The 20792-nt window shown below is 39.7% G+C and overlaps 1 protein-coding gene across 1 annotated transcript in view; it reads right to left on the bottom strand.

Moving 5' to 3' along the window:
• The window catches only part of C1H1orf87 (chromosome 1 C1orf87 homolog), a 128287-nt gene that overhangs the window by 26376 nt on the left and 81119 nt on the right, over positions 1–20792 (bottom strand). The window contains 1 exon segment of the mRNA XM_065884333.1: positions 17192–17265. Coding sequence (XP_065740405.1) covers positions 17192–17265 — 74 coding nt within the window.

Here is a 20792-nt window from a genome sequence, read left to right on the forward strand (position 1 = left end):
TGCCTCCTAAGGTAGGTTGATTCCTAGGTATTTTATTCTTTTTGTTGCAATGGTGAATGGGATTGTTTCCTTAATTTCTCTTTCTGATCTTCTGTCGTTAGTGTATACGAATGCAAGAGATTTCTGTGTATAAATTTTGTATCCTGCAACTTTACCAAATTTCATTAATGAGCTCTAGTTTTCCTGTAACATCCTTAGGAGTTTCTACGTATAGTATCATGTCATCTACAAACAGTGATAGTTTTACTTCTTCTTTTCCAATTTGGATTCCTTTTATTTCTTTTTCTTATCTGATTGCCATGGCTAGGACTTCCAAAACTATGTTGAATAATAGTGGTGAGACTGGACATCTTTGTTTTGTTCCTGATCTTAGAGGAAATACTTTTTCAGTTTTTCACCATTGAGAATGATGTTTGCTGTGGGTTTGTCATATATGGGCTTTATTATGTTGAGGTAGGTTCCCTCTATGTCCCCTTTCTGGAGAGTTTTTATCAAAAATCAGTGTTGAATTTTGTCAAAAGCTTTTTCTGCATCTATTGAGATGATCATATGGTATTTTGTATTTTGTCTAGTCTTCTAGTTGATCTTGCCAACAGGTCCATTCTAGTCCTAAGTCTAACTTACCGATATTAAGTTTTTATGTGATAATCATACATACAGTAAAAACAAGTTCACAGGATTTTTGTGATTCCAAATGTGAAAAGTTTTATAATATGAGGCAGTATATATAAAATGAGTCATTTTAGTCAGGTTATGATATAATCTTTGAGTGAAAATTGGAATGAGAAAATTTACAATTCTACACACTGTAAATGAGTAGTTGTCTTTATTTTCTTATAACGCCAGTTCTTTCCTTTCATGACACTTACATGTGGGGCTAGAGAACATGCAAACAAAATGGCCCACTCAGTGCCTAACAGCATTTAATAATCATAGCTCCAGCAATACTGAAATGGGAAGAGATCAAAACATTAAGTTTCTCAGTAAGCAACAGGATATCACAACAGTGCAACAGTACCACGATGCTCCTGTTACTCTATAAAGCGTAATATTGCCTAAACTTTTTGCTTGTCAGACTCATAATCACCTATGAGATTCTAGACTCTGCTAATAGCATGTCTTTTTCTATGTTTCCTCAGCCCTAATTATGGCAGCTGCTTCCTACAGTTACTAATCTCTGGGTTACCTCATGGTCATGGGTTGGATTGTGTCCCCTAATGTAGGCACCACTGAAATCTGTTAATATGACCTTGTTTGTAAACAACGTCTTCTATATGTAATCAGGTTAAGGTGATGTCATTATGGATTTGGGTGGGCCTGAAGTTGAATGAACAGTAGTGTATTTGTACAGAGAAAGAGAGGGGGATTAGATGCAGAGACAAAATAGAGGCAGAGAGGAAAGAAGGCCATGTGAAGACAGAGACAGAGATTGCAGTTATGCAGCCATCAGCCAAGGAAGTCTTGGGGCCACCAGAAGCTGGGAGAGGCGAGGAAAGACTCTTTCCTAGAGCCTTGAGAGGCAGCATGGCCCTCCTGATAGCTTGATTTCAGACTTCTAGTCTCAGAACCACGAGAAAAGATATTTCTGTTATTTTAAGCCACCCAGTTTGTGGTACTTTGTTAATGACAAATGCCCTAGGGAAATGAATACACTCACAATCCTCTTTTTGCTATTTCAGTCTTCTATCAATAATATTGGTAATAACCAATCTCTCAATCCCCTGCTATAAATTCCCTCTGTTTGAAATACCTAGTGAGATATCTGGTTTTACCACTGGAATGTAAACTGATATACTACGCTTCCCCCCAAATTCTCAGTACCTTGTATCTTGGTCTAAAATGTAATCACCAAACAGTTGATAGATGTAAAATAGAGAATTGCAACAACAGATTAATATCAATGTATATTTTTTCACTTGTCATATATAACACTTGCTAATTGCTAAATATTTTGCCCAATTCGTCTTTATCATTTCACTTAATAATATGTCTTGGAAATCTTCCTGTATCAGATCAGCCATGTTACTTTACAGCTGCATAGTTTTATCAATTGGATATACTGTTATTTAATTAAATGGTGCCTGAAGGATACTTTAATTGTTTCCATCTTGTTTTTTTCTTTTAGGTTCTTATCAGTTATCTATTTTATACATATTAGTGTATATAATCCAATCTCCCAATTCAACCCCCCCCACCCCACTTTCCCACCTTGATGTCCTTGTTCTTTACATCTGTGTCTCTATTTCTGCCTTGAAAACTGGTTCATCTGTACCATTTTTCTAGATTCCACATATATGCGTTAATATACAGTATTTGTTTTTCTCTTCCTGACTTACTTCACTCTGTATGACAGTCTCTAGGTCCATCCACGTCTCTACATATGACCCAATTTCATTTCTTTTTATGGTTAATATTCCATTGTATATATGTACCACTTCTTCTTTATCCATTCATCTGTCAATGGACATTTAGGTTGATTCCATTACCTGGCTATTGTAAATAGTGCTGCAATGAACATTGGGGTGCATGTGCCTTTTTGAATTACATTTTTCTCTTGGTATATGCCCAGTAGTGGGATTGTTGGGTGATATGGTAACTCTATTTTTAGTTTTTTAAGGACCCCCCATACTGTTCTCCACACTGCTGTATCAACTTACATTCACACCAACACTGCAAGAGGTCTCCATTTTTTCTCCACACCCTCTCCAGCATTTGTTGTTTGTAGATTTTCTGATGATGCTCATTCTAACTGGTGTGAGGTGATACCTCGTTGTAGTTATGATTTTCATTTCTCTAATAATTAATAATTTTAAGTTTCATTAGGTCCCATTTGTTGATTTTTGTTTTTATCTCCATTTCTCTAGGAGGTGGGTCAAAAAGGATCTTGCTGTGATTTATGTCATAGTGTTCTACCTATGCTTTCCTATAAGGGTTTGATAGTGTCTGGCCTTACATTTAGGTTTTTAATCCATTTTGAGTTTATTATTATGTATGGTGTTAGGGAGTGTTCTAATTTCATACATTTACATGGACCTGTCCAGTTTTCCCAGCACCACTTATTGAAGAGGCTGTCTTTTCTCCACTGTATGTTCTTGCCCCCTTTATCAAAGATAAGGTGACCATATGTGCATGGGTTTATCTCTGGGCTTTCTATCCTGTTCCATTGATCTATCTTTCTGTTCTTGTGCCAGTACCATATTGTCTTGACTATTGTAGCTTTGTAGTATAGTCTGAAGTCAGGAAGCCTGATTCCTCTAGCTCCATTTTTCGTTCTCAAGATTGCTTTGGCTATTCAGGGTCTTTTGTGTTTCCATACAAATTGTGAAATTTTTTTGTTCTAGTTCTGTGAAAAATGCCAGTGGTAGTTTGATAGGCATTGCATTGAATCTGTAGATTGCTTTGGGTAGTAGAGTGATTTTCACAGTGTTGATTCTTCCAATCTAAGTACATGGTATATCTCTCCATCTATTTGTATCATCTTTAATTTCTTTCACCAGTGTCTTATAGTTTTCTGCATACAGGTCTTTTTTCTCCTTAGGTAGGTTTATTCCTAGATATTTTATTCTTTTTGTTGCAATGATAAATGGGAGTGTTTTCTTAATTTCACTTTCAGATTTTTCATCATTAGTTTATAAGAATGCCAGAGATTTCTGTGCATTAATTTTGTATCCTGCTACTTTACCAAATTCATTGATTAGTTCAAGTATGTTTCTGGTAGCATCTTTAGGATTCTCTGTGTATAGTATGATGTCATCTCCTAACAGTGACTGCTTTATTTCTTCTTTTCTGATTTTGATTCTTTTTATTTCTTTTTCTTCTCTGATTGCTGTGGCTAAAACTTCCAAAACTATGTTGAATAATAGTGGTGAGAGTGGGCAACCTTGTCTTGTTCCTGATCTTAGTGGAAATGGTTTCAGTTTTTCACCATTGAGGATGATGTTGGCTGTGGGTTTGTCATATATGGCCTTTAATATGTTGAGGAAAGTTCCCTCTATGCCTACTTTCTGGAGGGTTTTTATCATAAATGGGTGTTGAATTTTGTCAAAAGCTTTCTCTGCATCTATTGAGATGATCATATTGTTTTTCTCCTTCAATTTGTTAATATGGTGTATCACGTTGATTGATTTGCATATATTGAAGAATCCTTGCATTCCTGGAATAAACCCCACTTGATCATGGTGTATGATCCTTTTAATGTGCTGTTGGAATCTGTGTGCTAGTATTTTGTTGAGGATTTTTGCATCTATGTTCATCAGTAATATTGGCCTGTAGTTTTCTTTCTTTGTGACCTCCTTGTCTGGTTTTGGTATCAGGGTGATGGTGGCCTCGTACAATGAGTTTGGGAGTGTTCCTCCCTCTGCTATATTTTGGAAGAGTTTGAGAAAGCTAGGTGTTAGCTCTTCTCTAAATTTTGATAGAATTTGCCTGTGAAGCCATCTGGTCCTGGGCTTTTGTTTGTTGGAAGATTTTTAATCACAGTTTCAATTTCAGTGCTTGCGATTGGTGTGTTCATATTTTCTGTTTCTTCTTGGTTCAGTCTCAGCATGTTGTGCGTATCTAAGAATTTGTCCATTTCTTCCAGGTTGTCCATTTTATTGCCATAGAGTTGCTTGTAGTAATCTCTCATGATCCTTTGTATTTCTGCAGTGTCAGTTGTTACTTCTCCTTTTTCATTTCTAATTCTATTGATTTAAGTCTTCTCCCATTTTTTCTTCATGAGTCTGGCTGATGGTTTACCAATTTTGTTTATCTTCTCAAAGAACCAGCTTTTAGTTTTATTGATCTTTGCTATCATTTTCTTCATTTCTTTTTCATTTATTTCTGATCTAATCTTTATGATTTCTTCCCTTCTGCTAACTTTGGTTTTTTTTGTTCTTCTTTCTCTAATTGCTTTAGGTGCAAGGTTAGGTTGTTTATTTGAGATGTTTCATGTTTCTTAAGGTAGGATTGTTTTGCTATAAACTTCCCTGTTAGAACTGCTTTTGCTGCATCCCATCAGTTTTGGGTCATCGTGTTTCCATTGTCATTTGTTTCTAGGTATTTTTTAATTTTGTCTTTGATTTCTTCAGTAATCACTTCGTTATTAAGTAGTGTATTGTTTAGCCTCCATGTGTTTGTATGTTTTACAGATCTTTTCCTGTAATTGATATCTAGTCTCATAGCGTTGGTGTCAGAAAAGATACTTGATATGATTTCAATTTTCTTAAATTCACCAAGGCTAGATTTGTAACCGAAGATAGGATCTATCCTAGAGGATATTCCATGAGCACTTGAGAAAAACGTGTATTCTGTTGTTTTTGGATGGAAAGTCCTATAAGTATGCATGAAGTACATCTTGTTTAATGTATCATTTAAAGCTTGTGTTTCCATATTTATTTTCATTTTGGATGATCTGTCCATTGGTGAAAGTGGGTGTTAAAGCCCTTAGTATGATTGTGTTACTGTCAATTTCCCCTTTTAAGGCTGTTAGTATTTGCCTTATGTATTGAGGTGCTCCTATGATGGATGCATAAATATTTACAATTGTTAAATCTTCTTCTTGGATCGATCCCTTGATCATTATGTAGTGTCCTTCTTTGTCTCTTATACCAGTCTTTAATTTAAAATCTATTTTGTCTGATATGAGAATTGCTACTCCAGCTTTCTTCTGATTTCCATTTGCATGGAATATTTTTTTCCATCCCCTCACCTCAGTCTCTATGTGTCCCTAGGTCTAAAGTGGGTCTCATGTAGACAGCATATATATGTGTGTCGTTTTTGTATCCATTCAGCCAGTCTGTGTCGTTGGTGGGAGCATTTAATCCATTTACATTTGAGGTAATTATCGATATGTATGTTCCTATTCCCATTTTTTTAAAAACATCTTTATTGGGGTATAATTGCTTTACAATGGTGTGTTAGTTTCTGCTTTACAACAAAGTGAATCAGTTATACATATACATATGTTCCCATATCTCTTCCCTCTTGCGTCTCCCTCCCTCCCACTCTCCCTATCCCACCCCTCCAGGGTGTCACAAAGCACCGAGCTAATATCCTGTGCCTTGTGGCTGCTTCCCCCTAGCTATCTACCTTACTACGTTTGTTAGTCTGTATATGTCCATGACTCTCTCTCACCCTGTCAAAGCTCACCCTTCCCCCTCCCCATATCCTCAAGTCCGTTCTCCAGTAGGTCTGCGTCTTTATTCCTGTCTTACCCCTAGGTTCTTCATGACATTTTTTTCCCCTTAAATTCCGTATATATGTGTTAGCATGCGGTATTTCCTCTTTTTCTTTCTGACTTAACTTCACGCTGAATGACAGACTCTAGGTCTATCCACCTCATTACAAATAGCTCAATTTAATTTCCTTTTAAGGCTGAGTAATATTCCATTGTATATATGTGCCACATCTTCTGTATCCATTCATCCGATGATGGGCGCTTAGGTTGTTTCCATCTCCGGGCTATTGTAAATAGAGCTGCAATGAACATTTTGGTACATGACTCTTTTTGAATTTTGGTTTTCTCAGGGTATATGCCCAGTAGTGGGATTGCTGGGTCATATGGTAATTCTATTTGTAGTTTTTTAAGGAACCTCCATACTGTTCTCCATAGTGGCTGAACCAATTCACATTCCCACCAGCAGTGCAAGAGTGTTCCCTTTTCTCCACACCCTCTCCAGCATTTATTGTTTCTAGATTTTTTGATGATGGCCATTCTGACTGGTGTGCGATGATATCTCATTGTGGTTTTGATTTGCATTTCTCTAATGATTAATGATGTTGAGCATTCTTTCATGTGTTTGTTGGCATTCTGTATATCTTCTTTGGAGAAATGTCTATTTAGGCCTTCTGCCCACTTTTGGATTGGGTTGTTTGTTTTTTTGTTATTGAGCTGCATGAGCTGCTTGTAAATTTTGGAGATGAATCTTTTGTCAGTTGCTTCGTCTGCAAATATTTTCTCCCATTCTGAGGGTTGTCTTTTGGTCTTGATTATGGTTTCCATTGCTGTGCAAAAGCTTTGAAGTTTCATTAGGTCCCATTTGTTTATTTTTGTTTTTATTTCCATTACTCTAGGAGGTGGGTCAGAAAGGATCTTGCTGTGATGTATGTCATAGAGTGTTCTGCCTATGTTTTCCTCTAAGAGTTTTTATAGTTTCTGGCCTTATATTTAGGTCTTTAATCCATTTTGAGCTTATTTTTGTGTATGGTGTTAGGGAGTGATCTAATCTCATACTTTTACATGTACCTGTCCAGTTTTCCCAGCACCATTTATTGAAGAGGCTGTCCTTTCTCCAGTGTACATTCCTGCCACCTTTATCAAAGATAAGGTGTCCATATGTGCGTGGGTTTATCTCTGGGCTTTCTATCCTGTTCCATTGATCTATCTTTCTGTTTTTGTGCCAGTGCCATACTGTCTTGATTACTGTAGCTTTGTAGTATAGTCTGAAGTCAGGGAGCTGATTCCTCCAGCTCTTTTTTCGTTCTCAAGATTGCTTTGGCTATTCGGGGTCTTTTGTGTTTCCATACAAAATGCGAAATTTTTTGTTCTAGTTCTGTGAAAAATGCCAGTGGTAGTTTGATAGGGATTGCATTGAATCTGTAGATTGCTTTGGGTAGTAGAGTCATTTTCACAATGTTGATTCTTCCCATCCAAGAACATGGTATATCTCTCCATCTATTTGTATCATCTTTATTTTCTTTCATCATTGTCTTATAATTTTCTGCATACAGGTCTTTCGTCTCCTTAGGTAGGTTTATTCCTAGATATTTTATTCTTTTTGTTGCAATGGTAAATGGGAGTGTTTTCTTGATTTCACTTTCAGATTTTTCATCATTAGTATATAGGAATGCTAGAGATTTCTGTGCATTAATTTTGTATCCTGCTATTTTACCAAATTCATTAATTAGCTCTAATAGTTTTCTGGTAGTATCTTTAGGATTCTCTATGTATAGTATCATGTCATCTGCAAACAGTGACAGCTTTACTTCTTCTTTTCCGATTTGGATTCCCTTTATTTCCTTTTCTTCTCTGATTGCTGTGACTAAAACTTCCAAAACTATGTTGAATAAGAGTGGTGAGAGTGGGCAACCTTGTCTTGTTCCTGATCTTAGTGGAAATGCTTTCAGTTTTTCACCATTGAGGATGATGTTTGCTGTGGGCTTGTCATATATGGCCTTTATTATGTTGAGGAAAGTTCCCTCTATGCCTACTTTCTGCAGGGTTTTTATCATAAATGGGTGTTGAATTTTGTCGAAAGCTTTCTCTGCATCTATTGAGATGATCATATTGTTTTTCTCCTTCAATTTGTTAATATGGTGTATCACATTGATAGATTTGCGTATATTGAAGAATCCTTGCATTCCTGGAATAAACCCCACTTGATCATGGTGTATGATCCTTTTAATGTGCTGTTGGATTCTGTGTGCTAGTACTTTGTTGAGGATTTTTGCATCTATGTTCATCAGTGATATTGGCCTGTAGTTTTCTTTCTTTGTGACATCCTTGTCTGGTTTTGGTATCAAGGTGATGGTGGCCTCGTAGAAGGAATTTGGGAGTGTTCCTCCCTCTGCTATATTTTGGAAGAGTTCGAGAAGGATAGGTGTTAGCTCTTCTCTAAACGTTTGATAGAATTCACCTGTGAAGCCATCTGGTCCTGGGCTTTTGTTTGTTGGAAGATTTTTAATCACAGTTTCAATTTCAGTGCTTGTGATTGGTCTGTTCATATTTTCTATTTCTTCCTGATTCAGTCTCGGCAGGTTGTGCATTTCTAAGAATTTGTTCATTTCTTCCAGATTGTCCATTTTATTGGCATAGAGTTGCTTGTAGTAATCTCTCATGATTTTTTTTATTTCTGCAGTGTCAGTTGTTACTTCTCCTTTCTCATTTCTAATTCTATTGATTTGAGTCTTCTCCCTTTTTTTCTTGATGAGTCTGGCTAGTGGTTTATCTATTTTGTTTATCTTCTCAAAGAACCAGCTTTTAGTTTTATTGATCTTTGCTATCGTTTCCTTCATTTCTTTTTCATTTATTTCTGATCTGATTTTTATGATTTCTTTCCTTCTGCTAGCTTTGGGGTATTTTTGTTCTTCTTTCTCTAATTGCTTGAGGTGCAAGGTTAGGTTGTTTATTCGAGATGTTTCCTGCTTCTTAAGGTGGGCTTGTATTGCTATAAACTTCCCCCTTAGAACTGCTTTTGCTGCATCCCATAGGTTGTGTGTCGTTGTGTCTCCATTGTCATTTGTTTCTAGGTATTTTTTTATTTCCTCTTTGATTTCTTCAGTGATCACTTCATTATTAAGTAGTGTATTGTTTAGCCTCCATGTGTTTGTATACTTTACAGATCTTTTCCTGTAATTGATATGTAGTCTCATGGCGTTGTGGTCAGAAAAGATACTTGAAACAATTTCAATTTTCTTAAATTTACCAAGGCTTGATTTGTGACCCAAGATATGATCTATCCTGGAGAATGTTCCATGAGCACTTGAGAAAAATGTGTATTCTGTTGTTTTTGGATGGAGTGTCCTATAAATATCAATTAAGTCCATCTTGTTTAATGTATCATTTAAAGCTTGTGTTTCCTTATTTATTTTCATTTTGGATGATCTGTCCATGGGTGAAAGTGGGGTGTTAAAGTCCCCTACTATGAATGTGTTACTGTCGATCTCCCCTTTTATGGCTGTTAGTATTTGCCTTATGTATTGAGGTGCTCCTATGTTGGGTGCATAAATATTTACAATTGTTATATCTTCTTCCTGGATCGATCCCTTGATCATTATGTAGTGTCCTTCTTTGTCCCTTTTAATAGTCCTTATTTTAAAGTCTATTTTGTCTGATATGAGAATTGCTACTCCAGCTTTCTTTCGGTTTCCATTTGCATGGAATATCTTTTTCCATCCCCTTACTTTCAGTCTGTATGTGTCTCTAGGTCTGAAGTGGGTCTCTTGTAGACAGCATATATAAGGGTCTTGTTTTTGTATCCATTCAGCCAATCTGTGTCTTTTGGTGGGAGCATTTAGTCCATTTACATTAAGGTAATTATCGATATGTATGTTCCTATTCCCATTTTCTATATTGTTTTGGGTTCGTTATTATAGGTCTTTTCCTTCTCTTGTGTTTCTTGTCTAGAGAAGTTCCTTTAGCATTTGTTGTAAAGCTGGTTTGGTGGTGCTGAACTCTCTCAGCTTTTGCTTGTCTGTAAAGGTTTTAATTTCTCCATCAAATCTGAATGAGATCCTTGCTGGGTAGAGTACTCTTGGTTGCAGGTTTTTCTCCTTCATCACTTTCAGTATGTCCTGCCACTCCCTTCTGGCTTGTAGGGTTTCTGCTGAGAGATCAGCTGTTAACCTTATGGGGATTCCCTTGTGTTTTATTGGTTGTTTTTCCCTTGCTGCTTTTAATATGTTTTCTTTGTATTTAATTTTTGACAGTTTGATTAATATGTGTCTTGGCGTATTTCTACTTGGATTTATCGTGTATGGGACTCTCTGTGCTTCCTGGACTTGATTAACTATTTCCTTTCCCATATTAGGGAAGTTTTCAACTATAATCTCTTCAAATATTTTCTCAGTCCCTTTCTTTTTCTCTTCTTCTTCTGGAACCCCTATAATTCGAATGTTGGTGCGTTTAATGTTGTCTCAGAGGTCTCTGAGACTGTGCTCAGTTCTTTTCATTCTTTTTTCTTTATTCTGCTCTGCAGTAGTTATTTCCACTACTTTATCTTCCAGGTCACTTATCCGTTCTTCTGCCTCAGTTATTCTGCTATTGATCGTATCTATAGTACTTTTAATTTCTTTTATTGCATTGTTCATCATTGTTTGTTTCATCTTTATTTCTTCTAGGTCCCTGTTAACTGTTTCTTGCATTTTGTCCATTCTACTTCCAAGATTTCGGATCATCCTTACTATCATTATTCTGAATTCTTTTTCAGGTAGACTGCCTATTTCCTCTTCATTTGTTAGGTCTGGTGCATTTTTATCTTGCTCCTTCATCTGCTGTGTGTTTTTCTGTCTTCTCATTTTGCTTATCTTACTATGTTTGGGGTCTCCTTTTTGCAGGCTGCGCGTTCGTAGTTCCCGTTGTTTTTGATGTCTGTCTCCAGTGGGTAAGGTTGTTTCAGTGGGTTGTGTAGGCTTCCTGGTGGAGGAGACTAGTGCCTGTGTTGTGCTGGATTAGGCTGGATCTTGTCTCTCTAGTGGGCAGGTTCACGTCTGGTGGTGTGTTTTGGGGTGTCTGTGGCCTTATTCTGATTTTAGGCAGCCTCTCTGCTAATGGGTGGGGTTGTGTTCCTGTTTTGCTAGTTGTTTGGCATAGGTTGTCCAGCACTGTGGCTTGCTGGTCGTTGAGTGAAGCTGGGTGCTGGTGTTAAGATGGAGGTCTCTGGGAGATTTCCGCCATTTAATATTATGTGGAGCTGGGAGGTCTCTTGTTGACCTGTGTCTTGAAGTTGGCTCTCCTACCTCAGAGGCAGAGCCCTGACTCCTGGCTGGAGCACCAAGAGCCTTTCATCCACATAGCTCAGAATAAAAGGGAGAAAAAGTAGAGAGAATTAGTAGAATTATGAGTAAAGAAAGAAGGAAAGGAGGAAAGGAAGGACGGAAGAAAGAAGCAAAGAAGGAAAGAAAGGAGGGAGGGAGCGAGGGAGGGAGGAAGGAAGGAAGGAATGAGGGAAAGAAGGAAAAAAGACAGAAAGAAAGAAGATACAGTAAAAATAAAATAGTATAATATAGTTATTGAATTAAAAAATATTTAGAAAAAAAAAAAGGGACGGATAGTACCTTAGGACAAATGTTGGAAGCAAATCTATACAGAGAAAATCTTACACAGAAGCATACACATAAACCTTCACAAAAAGAGGTAAAGGGGGATAAATCATAAATCTTGCTCTCAGAGACCACCTCCTCAATTTGGGTTGATTCGTTGTCTAAAGGAGGGAAGGAAGGAAGGAAAGAAAGAAAGAATGAAGGTAAAGTATAATAAAGTTATTACAATTAAAATTAATTATTAAGAAAAAAATTAAAAAAAAAAAACAAAAACATGGACGGATAGAGCCCTAGGACAAATAGTGGAAGCAAGAGTATATAGACAAGATCTCACACAGAAGCATACACGTACACATTCACAAAAAGAGGAAAAGGGAAAAAAATCATAGATCTAGCTCCTAAATTCCACCTCTTCAATTTGGGATCATTCCTTGTCTATTCAGGTATTTCACAGATGAAGGGTATATCAAGTTGATTGTGGAGCTTTAATCCGCTGCTTCTGAGGCTGCTGGGAGAGATTTCCCTTTCTCTTCTTTGTTCTCACAGCTCACAGGAGCCCAGCTTTGGATTTGGCCCTGCCTCTGCGTGTAGGTCGCTGGAGGGCGTCTGTTTTTTGCTCAAACAGTACGGGGTTAAAGGAGCCGCTGATTCGGGGGCTCCAGCTTACTCAGGCCGGGGGTGGGGGAAGGAGGGGCACTGCGTGCGGGGCGGGCCTGCGGCGTCAGAGGCGGCATGACGTTGCGGCAGAGGCCGGTGTGACGTTGCACCAGCCTGAGGCCCGCCGTGCGTTCTCCCAGGGAAGTTGTCCCTGGATCCCGGGAACCTGGCAGTGGCGGGCTGCACAGGCTTCGCAGAAGAGGGGTGAGGAGAGTGACCCGTGCTCGCACACAGGCCCCTTGGTGGCGGCAGCAGCAGCCTTAGCGTCTCCCGCCCGTCTCTGGGGTCCGCGCTTTTAGCTGCGGCTTGCGCCTATCTCTGGGGTTCGCGCTTTTAGCCACGGCTCGCGCCCGTCTCTGGGGCTCGCGCTTTTAGCCGCGGCTCGCGCCCGTCTCTGGAGTTCCTTTAAGCAGCGCTCTTAAACCCCTCTCCTCGCGCACCAGGAAACAAAGAGGGAAGAAAAAGTCTCTTGCCTCTTCGGCAGGTGCAGGCTTTTACCCCGAACTCCCTCCTGGCTAGTCGTGGTGCACTAACCCCTTCAGGCTATGTTCAAGCCGCCAACCCCAGTCCTCTCCCTGCGCTCCGTCCAAAACCGAAACCCGAGCCTCAGCTCGCAGCCCCGCCCGCCCCGGCGGGTGAGCAGACAAGGCTCTCGGGCTGGTGAGTGCCGGTTGGCACCGATCCTCTGTGCGGGAATCTCCCCGCTTTGCCCTCCACACCCGTCGCTGTGCACTACTCCGCGGTCCCGAAACTCCCCCCTCCGCCTCCCACAGTCTCCGCCCGCGGAGGGGCTTCCTAGTGTGTGGAAACTTTTCCTCCTTCACAGTTCCCTCCCACTGGTGCAGGTGCCGTCCTTATTCTTTTGTCTCTGTTTTTTCTTTTGCCCTACCCAGGTACGTGGGGAGTTTCTTGCCTTTTGGGAGGTCTGAGGTCTTCTGCCAGCCTTCAGTAGGTGTTCTGTAGGAGTTGTTCCACGTGTAGATGTATTTCTGGTGTATCCGTGGGGAGGAAGGCGATCTCCGCGTCTTACTCTTCCGCCAGCTTCAAGGTCCCCCTTCCCTATTCCCATTTTTTAAAGTGTTTTGGGTTGTTATTGTAGGTCTCTTCCTTCTCTTGTGTTTCTTGCCTAGAGAAGATCCTTTAGCATTTGTTGTAAAGCTGGTTTGGTGGTGCTGATCTCTCTCAGCTTTTGCTTGTCTGTAAAGGTTTTAATTTCTCTGTCAAATCTGAGTGAGATCATTGCTGGGTAGAGTAATCTTGGTTGTAGGTTTTTCTCCTTTATCACTTTAAATATGTCCTGCCACTCCCTTCTGGCTTGCAGACTTTCTGCTGAAAGATTAGCTGTTAACCTTATGAGATTCCCCTATGTGCTATTTGTTGTTTTTCCCTTGCTGCTTTTAATATTTTTTCTTTGTATTTAATTTTTGATAGTTTGATTAATATGTGTCTTGGCGTGTTTCTCCTTGGATTTATCCTGTATGGGACTCTCTGTGCTTCCTGGACTTGATTAACTATTTCCTTTCCCCTATTAGGGAAGTTTTCAACTATAATCTCTTCAGATATTTTCTCAGGCCCTTTCTTTTACTCTTATTCTTCTGGGACCCCTATAATTTGTATGCTGGTGCATTGAATGTTGTCTCAGAGGTCTCTTAGACTGTCCTCAATTCTTTTCATTCTTTTTTCTTTATTCTCTTCTGAAGTAGTTATTTCCACCATTTTATCTTCTAGGTCACTTATCCGTTCTTCTGCCTCAGTTATTCTGCTATTGATCCCGTCTATTTTTAATTTTATTTATTGTGTTGTTCATCATTGCTTGTTTCGTTTTTAGTTCTTCTAGGTTCTTGTTAAATGTTTCTTGCATTTTCTCTATTCTATTTCCATGATTTTGGATCATCTTTACTATCAGTATTCTGAACACTTTTTCAGGTAGACTGCCTATTTCCTCTTCATTTGTTAGATCTGGTGGGTTTTTACCTTGCTCCTTCATCTGCTGTGTGTTTTTCTGTCTTTTCATTTTGCTTATTGTATTGTGTTTGGGGTATCCTTTTCACAGGCTGCAGGTTCGTAGTTCCCATTGTTTTTGGTTTCTGTCCCCAGTGGCTAAGGTTGGTTCTGTGAGTTGTGTAGGTTTCCTGGTGGAGGGGACTAGTGCCTGTGTTCTGGTGGATGAGGCTGGATCTTGTCTTTCTGGTGGGCAGGTCCACGTCTGGTGGTGTGTTTTGGGGAGTCTGTGGCCTTATTATGATTTTATGCAGCCTCTCTGCTAATGGATGGGGCTGTGTTCCTGTCTTGCTAGTTATTTGGCATAGCGTGTCCAGCACTGTAGCTTGCTGGTCGTTGAGTGAAGCTGGGTCTTGGCATTGAGATGGAGATCTCTGAGAGATATTCGCCATTTGATATTATGTGGAGCCGGGAGGTCTCTTGTGGACCAGTGTCCTGAACTTGGCTCTCCCACCTCCGTGGCACAGCCCTGATGCCCGGCTGGAGCACCAAGACCCTGTCCTCCACATGGCTCAGAATAAAAGGCAGAAAAAATAGAAAGAAAGAAAGAAAGAGAGCGATAAAGAAAGAAAGAAAGAAAGAGGATAAAATAAAATAAAGTAAGATAAAATAAAATAAAGTTATTAAAATAAAAAATAAATATTAAGAAAAAAATTTTAAAAAGTAAAAAAAAAAACGGATGGACACAACCCTAGGACAAATGGTGAAAGCAAAGCTATACAGACAAAATCTCACACAGAAGCATATACATTCACACTCAGAAAAAGAGGAAAAGGGGAAAGAATAATCTATCTTGCTCCCAAAGTCCACCTTCTCAATTTGGGATGATTTCTTGTCTATTCCGGTATTCCACAGATGCAGGGTACATGAATTTGATTGTGGAGCTTTAATCCGCTGTCTGAGGCTGCTGGGAGAAATTTCCCTTTCTCTGTTCGCACAGCTCTCAGGGTTCAGCTTTGGATTTGGCCCCGCCTCTGTGTGTAGGTCTCTGGAGGGCGTCTGTTTTTCACTCAGACAAGACTGGGTTAAAGGAGCCGCTGATTCGGGGGCTCTGGCTCACTCAGGCCGGGGAGAGGGAGGGGTATGAATGCGGGGCGAGCCTGCGGCGGCAGAGGCCGGCGTGACATTGCACCAGCCTGAGGCACGCTGTGCGTTCTCTCGAGGAAGTTGTCCCTGGATCACGGGACCCTGGCAGTGGCGGGCTGCACAGGCTCCCCGGAAGGGAGGTGTGGATAGTGACCTGTGCTCGCACACAGGTTTCTTGGTGGCGGCAGCAGCTGCCTTAGCGTCTCATGCCCGTCTCTGGGGTCCGCGCTGTTAGCCGCATCTCGCACCCGTCTCTGGAGCTCCTTTAAGCAGCGCTCTTAATCCCCTCTCCTTGCGCACCAGGAAGCAAAGAGGCAAGGAGAAGTCTCTTGCCTCTTCGGCAGCTGCAGACTTTTCCCGGAACCGCTCCCGGCTAGCTGTAGTGCACTAGCCCCCTTCAGGCTGTGTTCACGCCGCCTACCCCAGTCCTCTCTCTGTGCTCCGACTGAAGCCCGAGCCTTAGCTCCCAGCCCCCGCCCGTCCCGGCGGGTGAGCAGACAAGCCTCTCGGGCTGGTGAGTGCCGGTCGGCAGCGATCCGCTGTGCGGGAATCTCTCTGATTTGCCCTCCGCACCCCTGTTGCTGTCCTCTCCTCCGTGGCCGCCACCCGCCGTCTCCACCTGCGAAGGCACTTCTAGTGTGTGGAGACCTTTCCTCCTTCACAGCTCCCTCTCACTGGTGCAGGTCCCGTCCCTATTCTTTTGTCTATGTTTTTTCCCTTTTTCTTTTGCCCTACCCAGGTACGTGGGGAGTTTCTTGCCTTTTGGGGGGTCTGAGGTCTTCTGCCAGCGTTCAGTGGGTGTTCTATAGGAGTTGTTCCACGTGTAGATGTATTTCTGATGTACCTGTGGGGAGGAAGGTGATCTCCACATCTTACTCTTCCGCCATCTTCTCAAATCCTGTTGAGGAATTTTGCATCTATATTCATCAGCGATATTGGTCTCTAATTTTCTTTTTTTGTCTGGTTTTGGTATCAGGGTGATGGTGGTCTCGTAGAATGAGTTTGTGAGTGTTCCTTCCTCTGCAATTTTTGGAAGAGTTTGAGAAGGATGGGTGTTAGTTCTTCTCTAAATATTTGGTTGAATTCACCTGTGAAGCTATCTGGTCCTGGACTTTTGTTGTTGGAAGATTTTTAATCACATTTTCAATTTCATTACTTGTGATTGGTCTGTTCATATTTTCTATTTTTTCCTGGTTCAGTCTTGGAAGGTTATACCTTTCTAAGAATTTGTCCATTTCTTCCAGGTTGTCCATTTTATTGACATAGAGTTCCTTGTACTAGTCTCTTTTAAAATGTGTACAGAAAGTTGGTTCACTAAACATATATATATAAATCTTGGAGAGTTCTTTGGTGAGATATTAGTAGGATAAGTACCTAGCTACAGGATTCTCAGATCTAAGGGACTGTACAAATGAAATTCTAATAAGGAATATCGACTTCTTTTATAAATGTGCTGCATTCTTCTTAAAGGGCTATCACTAGGGACTGCTTCATGTTATAATACAGCTTGGAGAATTATGCCTTTTACAACCCAACTGACCTAAAGTATAGCCATCAAGGAAAACTTCACTCTTATTTTTTCTTCACTGGTAAGCCATTTACATTTCTGGGAGCAATGAGATGAAACCCAACTAACAAACCATTGGGGCTAAGTCACAGCCTCAACTAGAGCTCTGGGAATAGGAGGTCTCTCGAAGAACAAAATAACCAGACTCTCTGGGAGGCAAATCAGATGACAAATAAGATGAAGCTCTGTTCAACAACTCAACAAAATTCTGCCATCTGTGAAAGAAAAGGAAACATAATACCTGTGATCAATGTGGGAAGCTCTGGAAGCATGTGCAATAAAGCTTAAAGCTTATACAGATAGTGATATTAAAGGAGTTTTTTGATGTCTGTATCATTTGGGGTGCAGTGAAGGAAACACAAGCTACTTTAAGTGTCTCTACTAGAAATGGCAATTAGGCACTCACAAAATTATTGCAGGGGCTAGTAGAATGGAGGTTGGTGTCTGCTGCTGGGCTAAGGCTTAGGCCTCAGAAGATGTAGCCCAGAGTCCAGGGAACTGTAGGAAATTCTGGCTGATGTCTCAGATGCCCTTGGCCATGAGTTTGGTGATTAGGCAGTATATAGGGCATTCTGGCCACCAGAAAAACTGATGTCTGCCAGGGTTATTGGAGTTGCTACTACTGCAGAAAAATAATAAATACTTATAATGTCCCTGCCCCTCTCCTCAGTCTCCCTGCCTTTGAAATCTCATGCAGTTGCATTTCAGTGATGGAACTTAAATCAATTCCAGAACCTCAGTTTTTAAGGGAGCTTTGGAAATGTTCTTTTTAGCCTTCCTAAGTGTGGGAAGTATTACAACATAGGAAGGAACATAGAAGGGGATAGAAATGGGTGCTAAGTGCAAATAGATATTTAGTGAAGTCCCCAAGCAGAAATTGCATTGAAGAATGCATGAGCACTTGACAATCAGGGAGTCATTTAAAACTTACAAGTACTTTAGGAACACTTTGGTAGTGAGAATCACTTGTATTTGCTTGCCCAACATCCATTCTCCATTTATATAAAAATATGTTTCTCTGGAGTAATGGGCTACAATCTATGTCCCATACCCTCCCCTAGACAATGTTGTGACCCACTCAGTCTAATTAATCTCAATCTATCACTTCACTTTCCCTATCCTTCCCTCCCTCCCTTCTTCCCTCTCTCCCACTCTCTGTCTCTGTGTCTCTTATTAATTTTTGTTTCTGGTGCTTCCTGAAGTTTCATTTCCCCTGATTTTGTGTGTAACTCCATATCCTTTCAAAAATATTTCTTTTTGCTTATGTTAGCAAAAAACAGTTTCTGCTTCTAGCAACCAAACTACAACTGATAAGAATTTTTATCACCTCTTTGCCCATCAGAAGTCAAGCAAATATAAAGAGCCAATTGTGGGAATATGTCCTGTGTTTTCTAGGCGAGTTTTAATGCCATGTGATTTTATACTTTTTATTTTTATTTATTTTTTAACGGAAGTATAGTTGATTTACAGTGTTGTGTTAGTTTCAGATGTATAGCAAAGTTACTCAGTTTTATTTTATTCAGTTTTCTTTTTCAGATTCTTTTTCCTTATAGGTTATTATGAAATATTGAGTAGAGTTCCCTGTGCTCTACAGTAAGTCCTTGTTGGTTATCTATTTCATACATAGTAGTGTGCACATGTTAATCCCAAACTCCTAATTTATTGCTCCCAACCTCTTCCCCTTTGGTAACCATAAGTTTTTTTTCTATGTCTGTGGGTCTATTTCTGTTTTGTATATAAGTTCATTTGTGCCATTTTTTAAAATATTCCACATATGAGCAATATCATATGATATTTCTCTTTCTCTGTCTGGCTTACTTTGCTTAGTATAATAACCTCCAGGTATATCCATGTTGCTGCAAATGGCATTATTTCATTCCTTTTTATGGCTGAGTAATATTCCATTGTATGTGTGTGTGTATATACACACACACACACACACACACACACACACCACATCTTCTTTATCCATTCATCTGTCGATGGACATTTAGGTTGCTTCTGCCTTCTGGCTATTGTAAATAATGCTGCAATGAACATTGTGGTGTATATATCTTTTCAAATTCTGGTTTCCTCTGGATTTATGCCCAGGAGTGGGATTGCTGAATCATAGGGTAGCTCTATTTTTAGTTTTTTAAGGAACCTCTATAAACTCATTAGATACATAACTAGTTTGTTTTGCTTATACCTCATAAAACTTTTTCTATACGTGGTATCACAAATCAGAAAAGTTCTTTGTCAGTATAGAAAATATGACCTCCAGAGCTTCATGTCACTTTAGGCACAAGAATAGATAAGGCATAGCTATACAGAACCACAAGCCAGATAAACTGATGACTATATCAGCTGCTGCAAGGCTAGGCAGGGAAAAGAAAGTTGGAGAAGTAGCACTCTTAAGGAATATTAATAAACATACAAAGATCTGATATTAGCACAGATCTGGAAATGAACTGCAGTAGAAGCATCTCCTGTCTTCTACACTTCCTGCAATTCCCTCCTCTTAGGAGGGCCAGGTTTATGCCTACAGCATCTTCTGACCCATTGAACAACAACACGACAAAAACCTAAATCCATTTATATTTCCACATGGCATAACATTTATTTTTCAGAACTGTTAGGAGTTAGCAAATATTCAGTAAGGGCTCTGGACAAGATGACACCAGAAGCTCTCTTGCCCTTTCTTGAATTTTTGCTGATAGCAGGGGAGGGAAATTGCAGGAAATTTTTCTAAGTACTGAACTTGGACACTGCCTGATTTAAGTGGTATATAGGACTTAAGTGACCAATGAAATCCTTTAGATCCTCTAATAAAATACGTTCTTTATTCCATACTCTTTATATTACTCTAGGACCTTCAAAGAGCCATTGACAATTTAAGTGTGAGAATGGGTTCTTGTTGCCATAAAAGGCAGTGTAATTCTAATCACAGTACCAGGTGCCAAACTCTTCATGTTGAGTCAGAGAGGTCAGGATTGAAGGACAAGGTCTGTGAGCCTGATTGTAGATTCAGGCAGATCTGCGTTCAAATTCTAACTTCATCCAAACTTAAGTTAAAATGGCCTTTAATTAGCGTTCTGAGTGCTTTGTGTGCATTCTCTCATTTCATTGAGACAACCATCTTATTAGACATGTAAATGACTTGGCTATGGACACGCTGATCAATGGAGGAGGCACGATTTAAACCCTGTCTGACTCCAAATCCTGCACCCTTAACCATTGTACTCTATGGCCTTACACATGAATGTAATATAACTTGGTTTCAGTTACATTTCCCAGTCCCCTTTGGAATTCCATGAACATGGTTTCAGTGTCTTCTGATATCTACTATTGCAGAAGTTGGTTTTTTTTTTTTTTTTACTTTAAGTTAAACATCTTTATTATATGGTGTTTAAATGCCAGATTGAAAGAAACATACTACAGTTGACCCTTGAACAATGCACTGGAGGTTGGGGTGTGTTAGGGGCGCTGACCCTCTGCCCAGTCAGAAATTCATGTATAATTTATAGTTGGTCCTCCATATTAGTGATTCCTCCTTTCCACTTATCCACATTGCTAAAGTATGAGGTCAGTCTGATTTGGATTCATTTATAATTATTTTTTTTCATTTATTTGCTTTGGTTTAGTTTTATTTTGTTTTGGCTGCATCCTTAAATAATTTTCTTTGTCTCTGTAGCACAAAAGTTTTGTCAGGAGGGACATGGATACTTTTCTTCTTAATTTAGTTTAGATCATAACAAATCCA

This window comes from Phocoena phocoena, chromosome 1, assembly GCF_963924675.1.
Source record: "Phocoena phocoena chromosome 1, mPhoPho1.1, whole genome shotgun sequence".
Taxonomy (NCBI): Eukaryota; Metazoa; Chordata; class Mammalia; order Artiodactyla; family Phocoenidae; genus Phocoena; species Phocoena phocoena.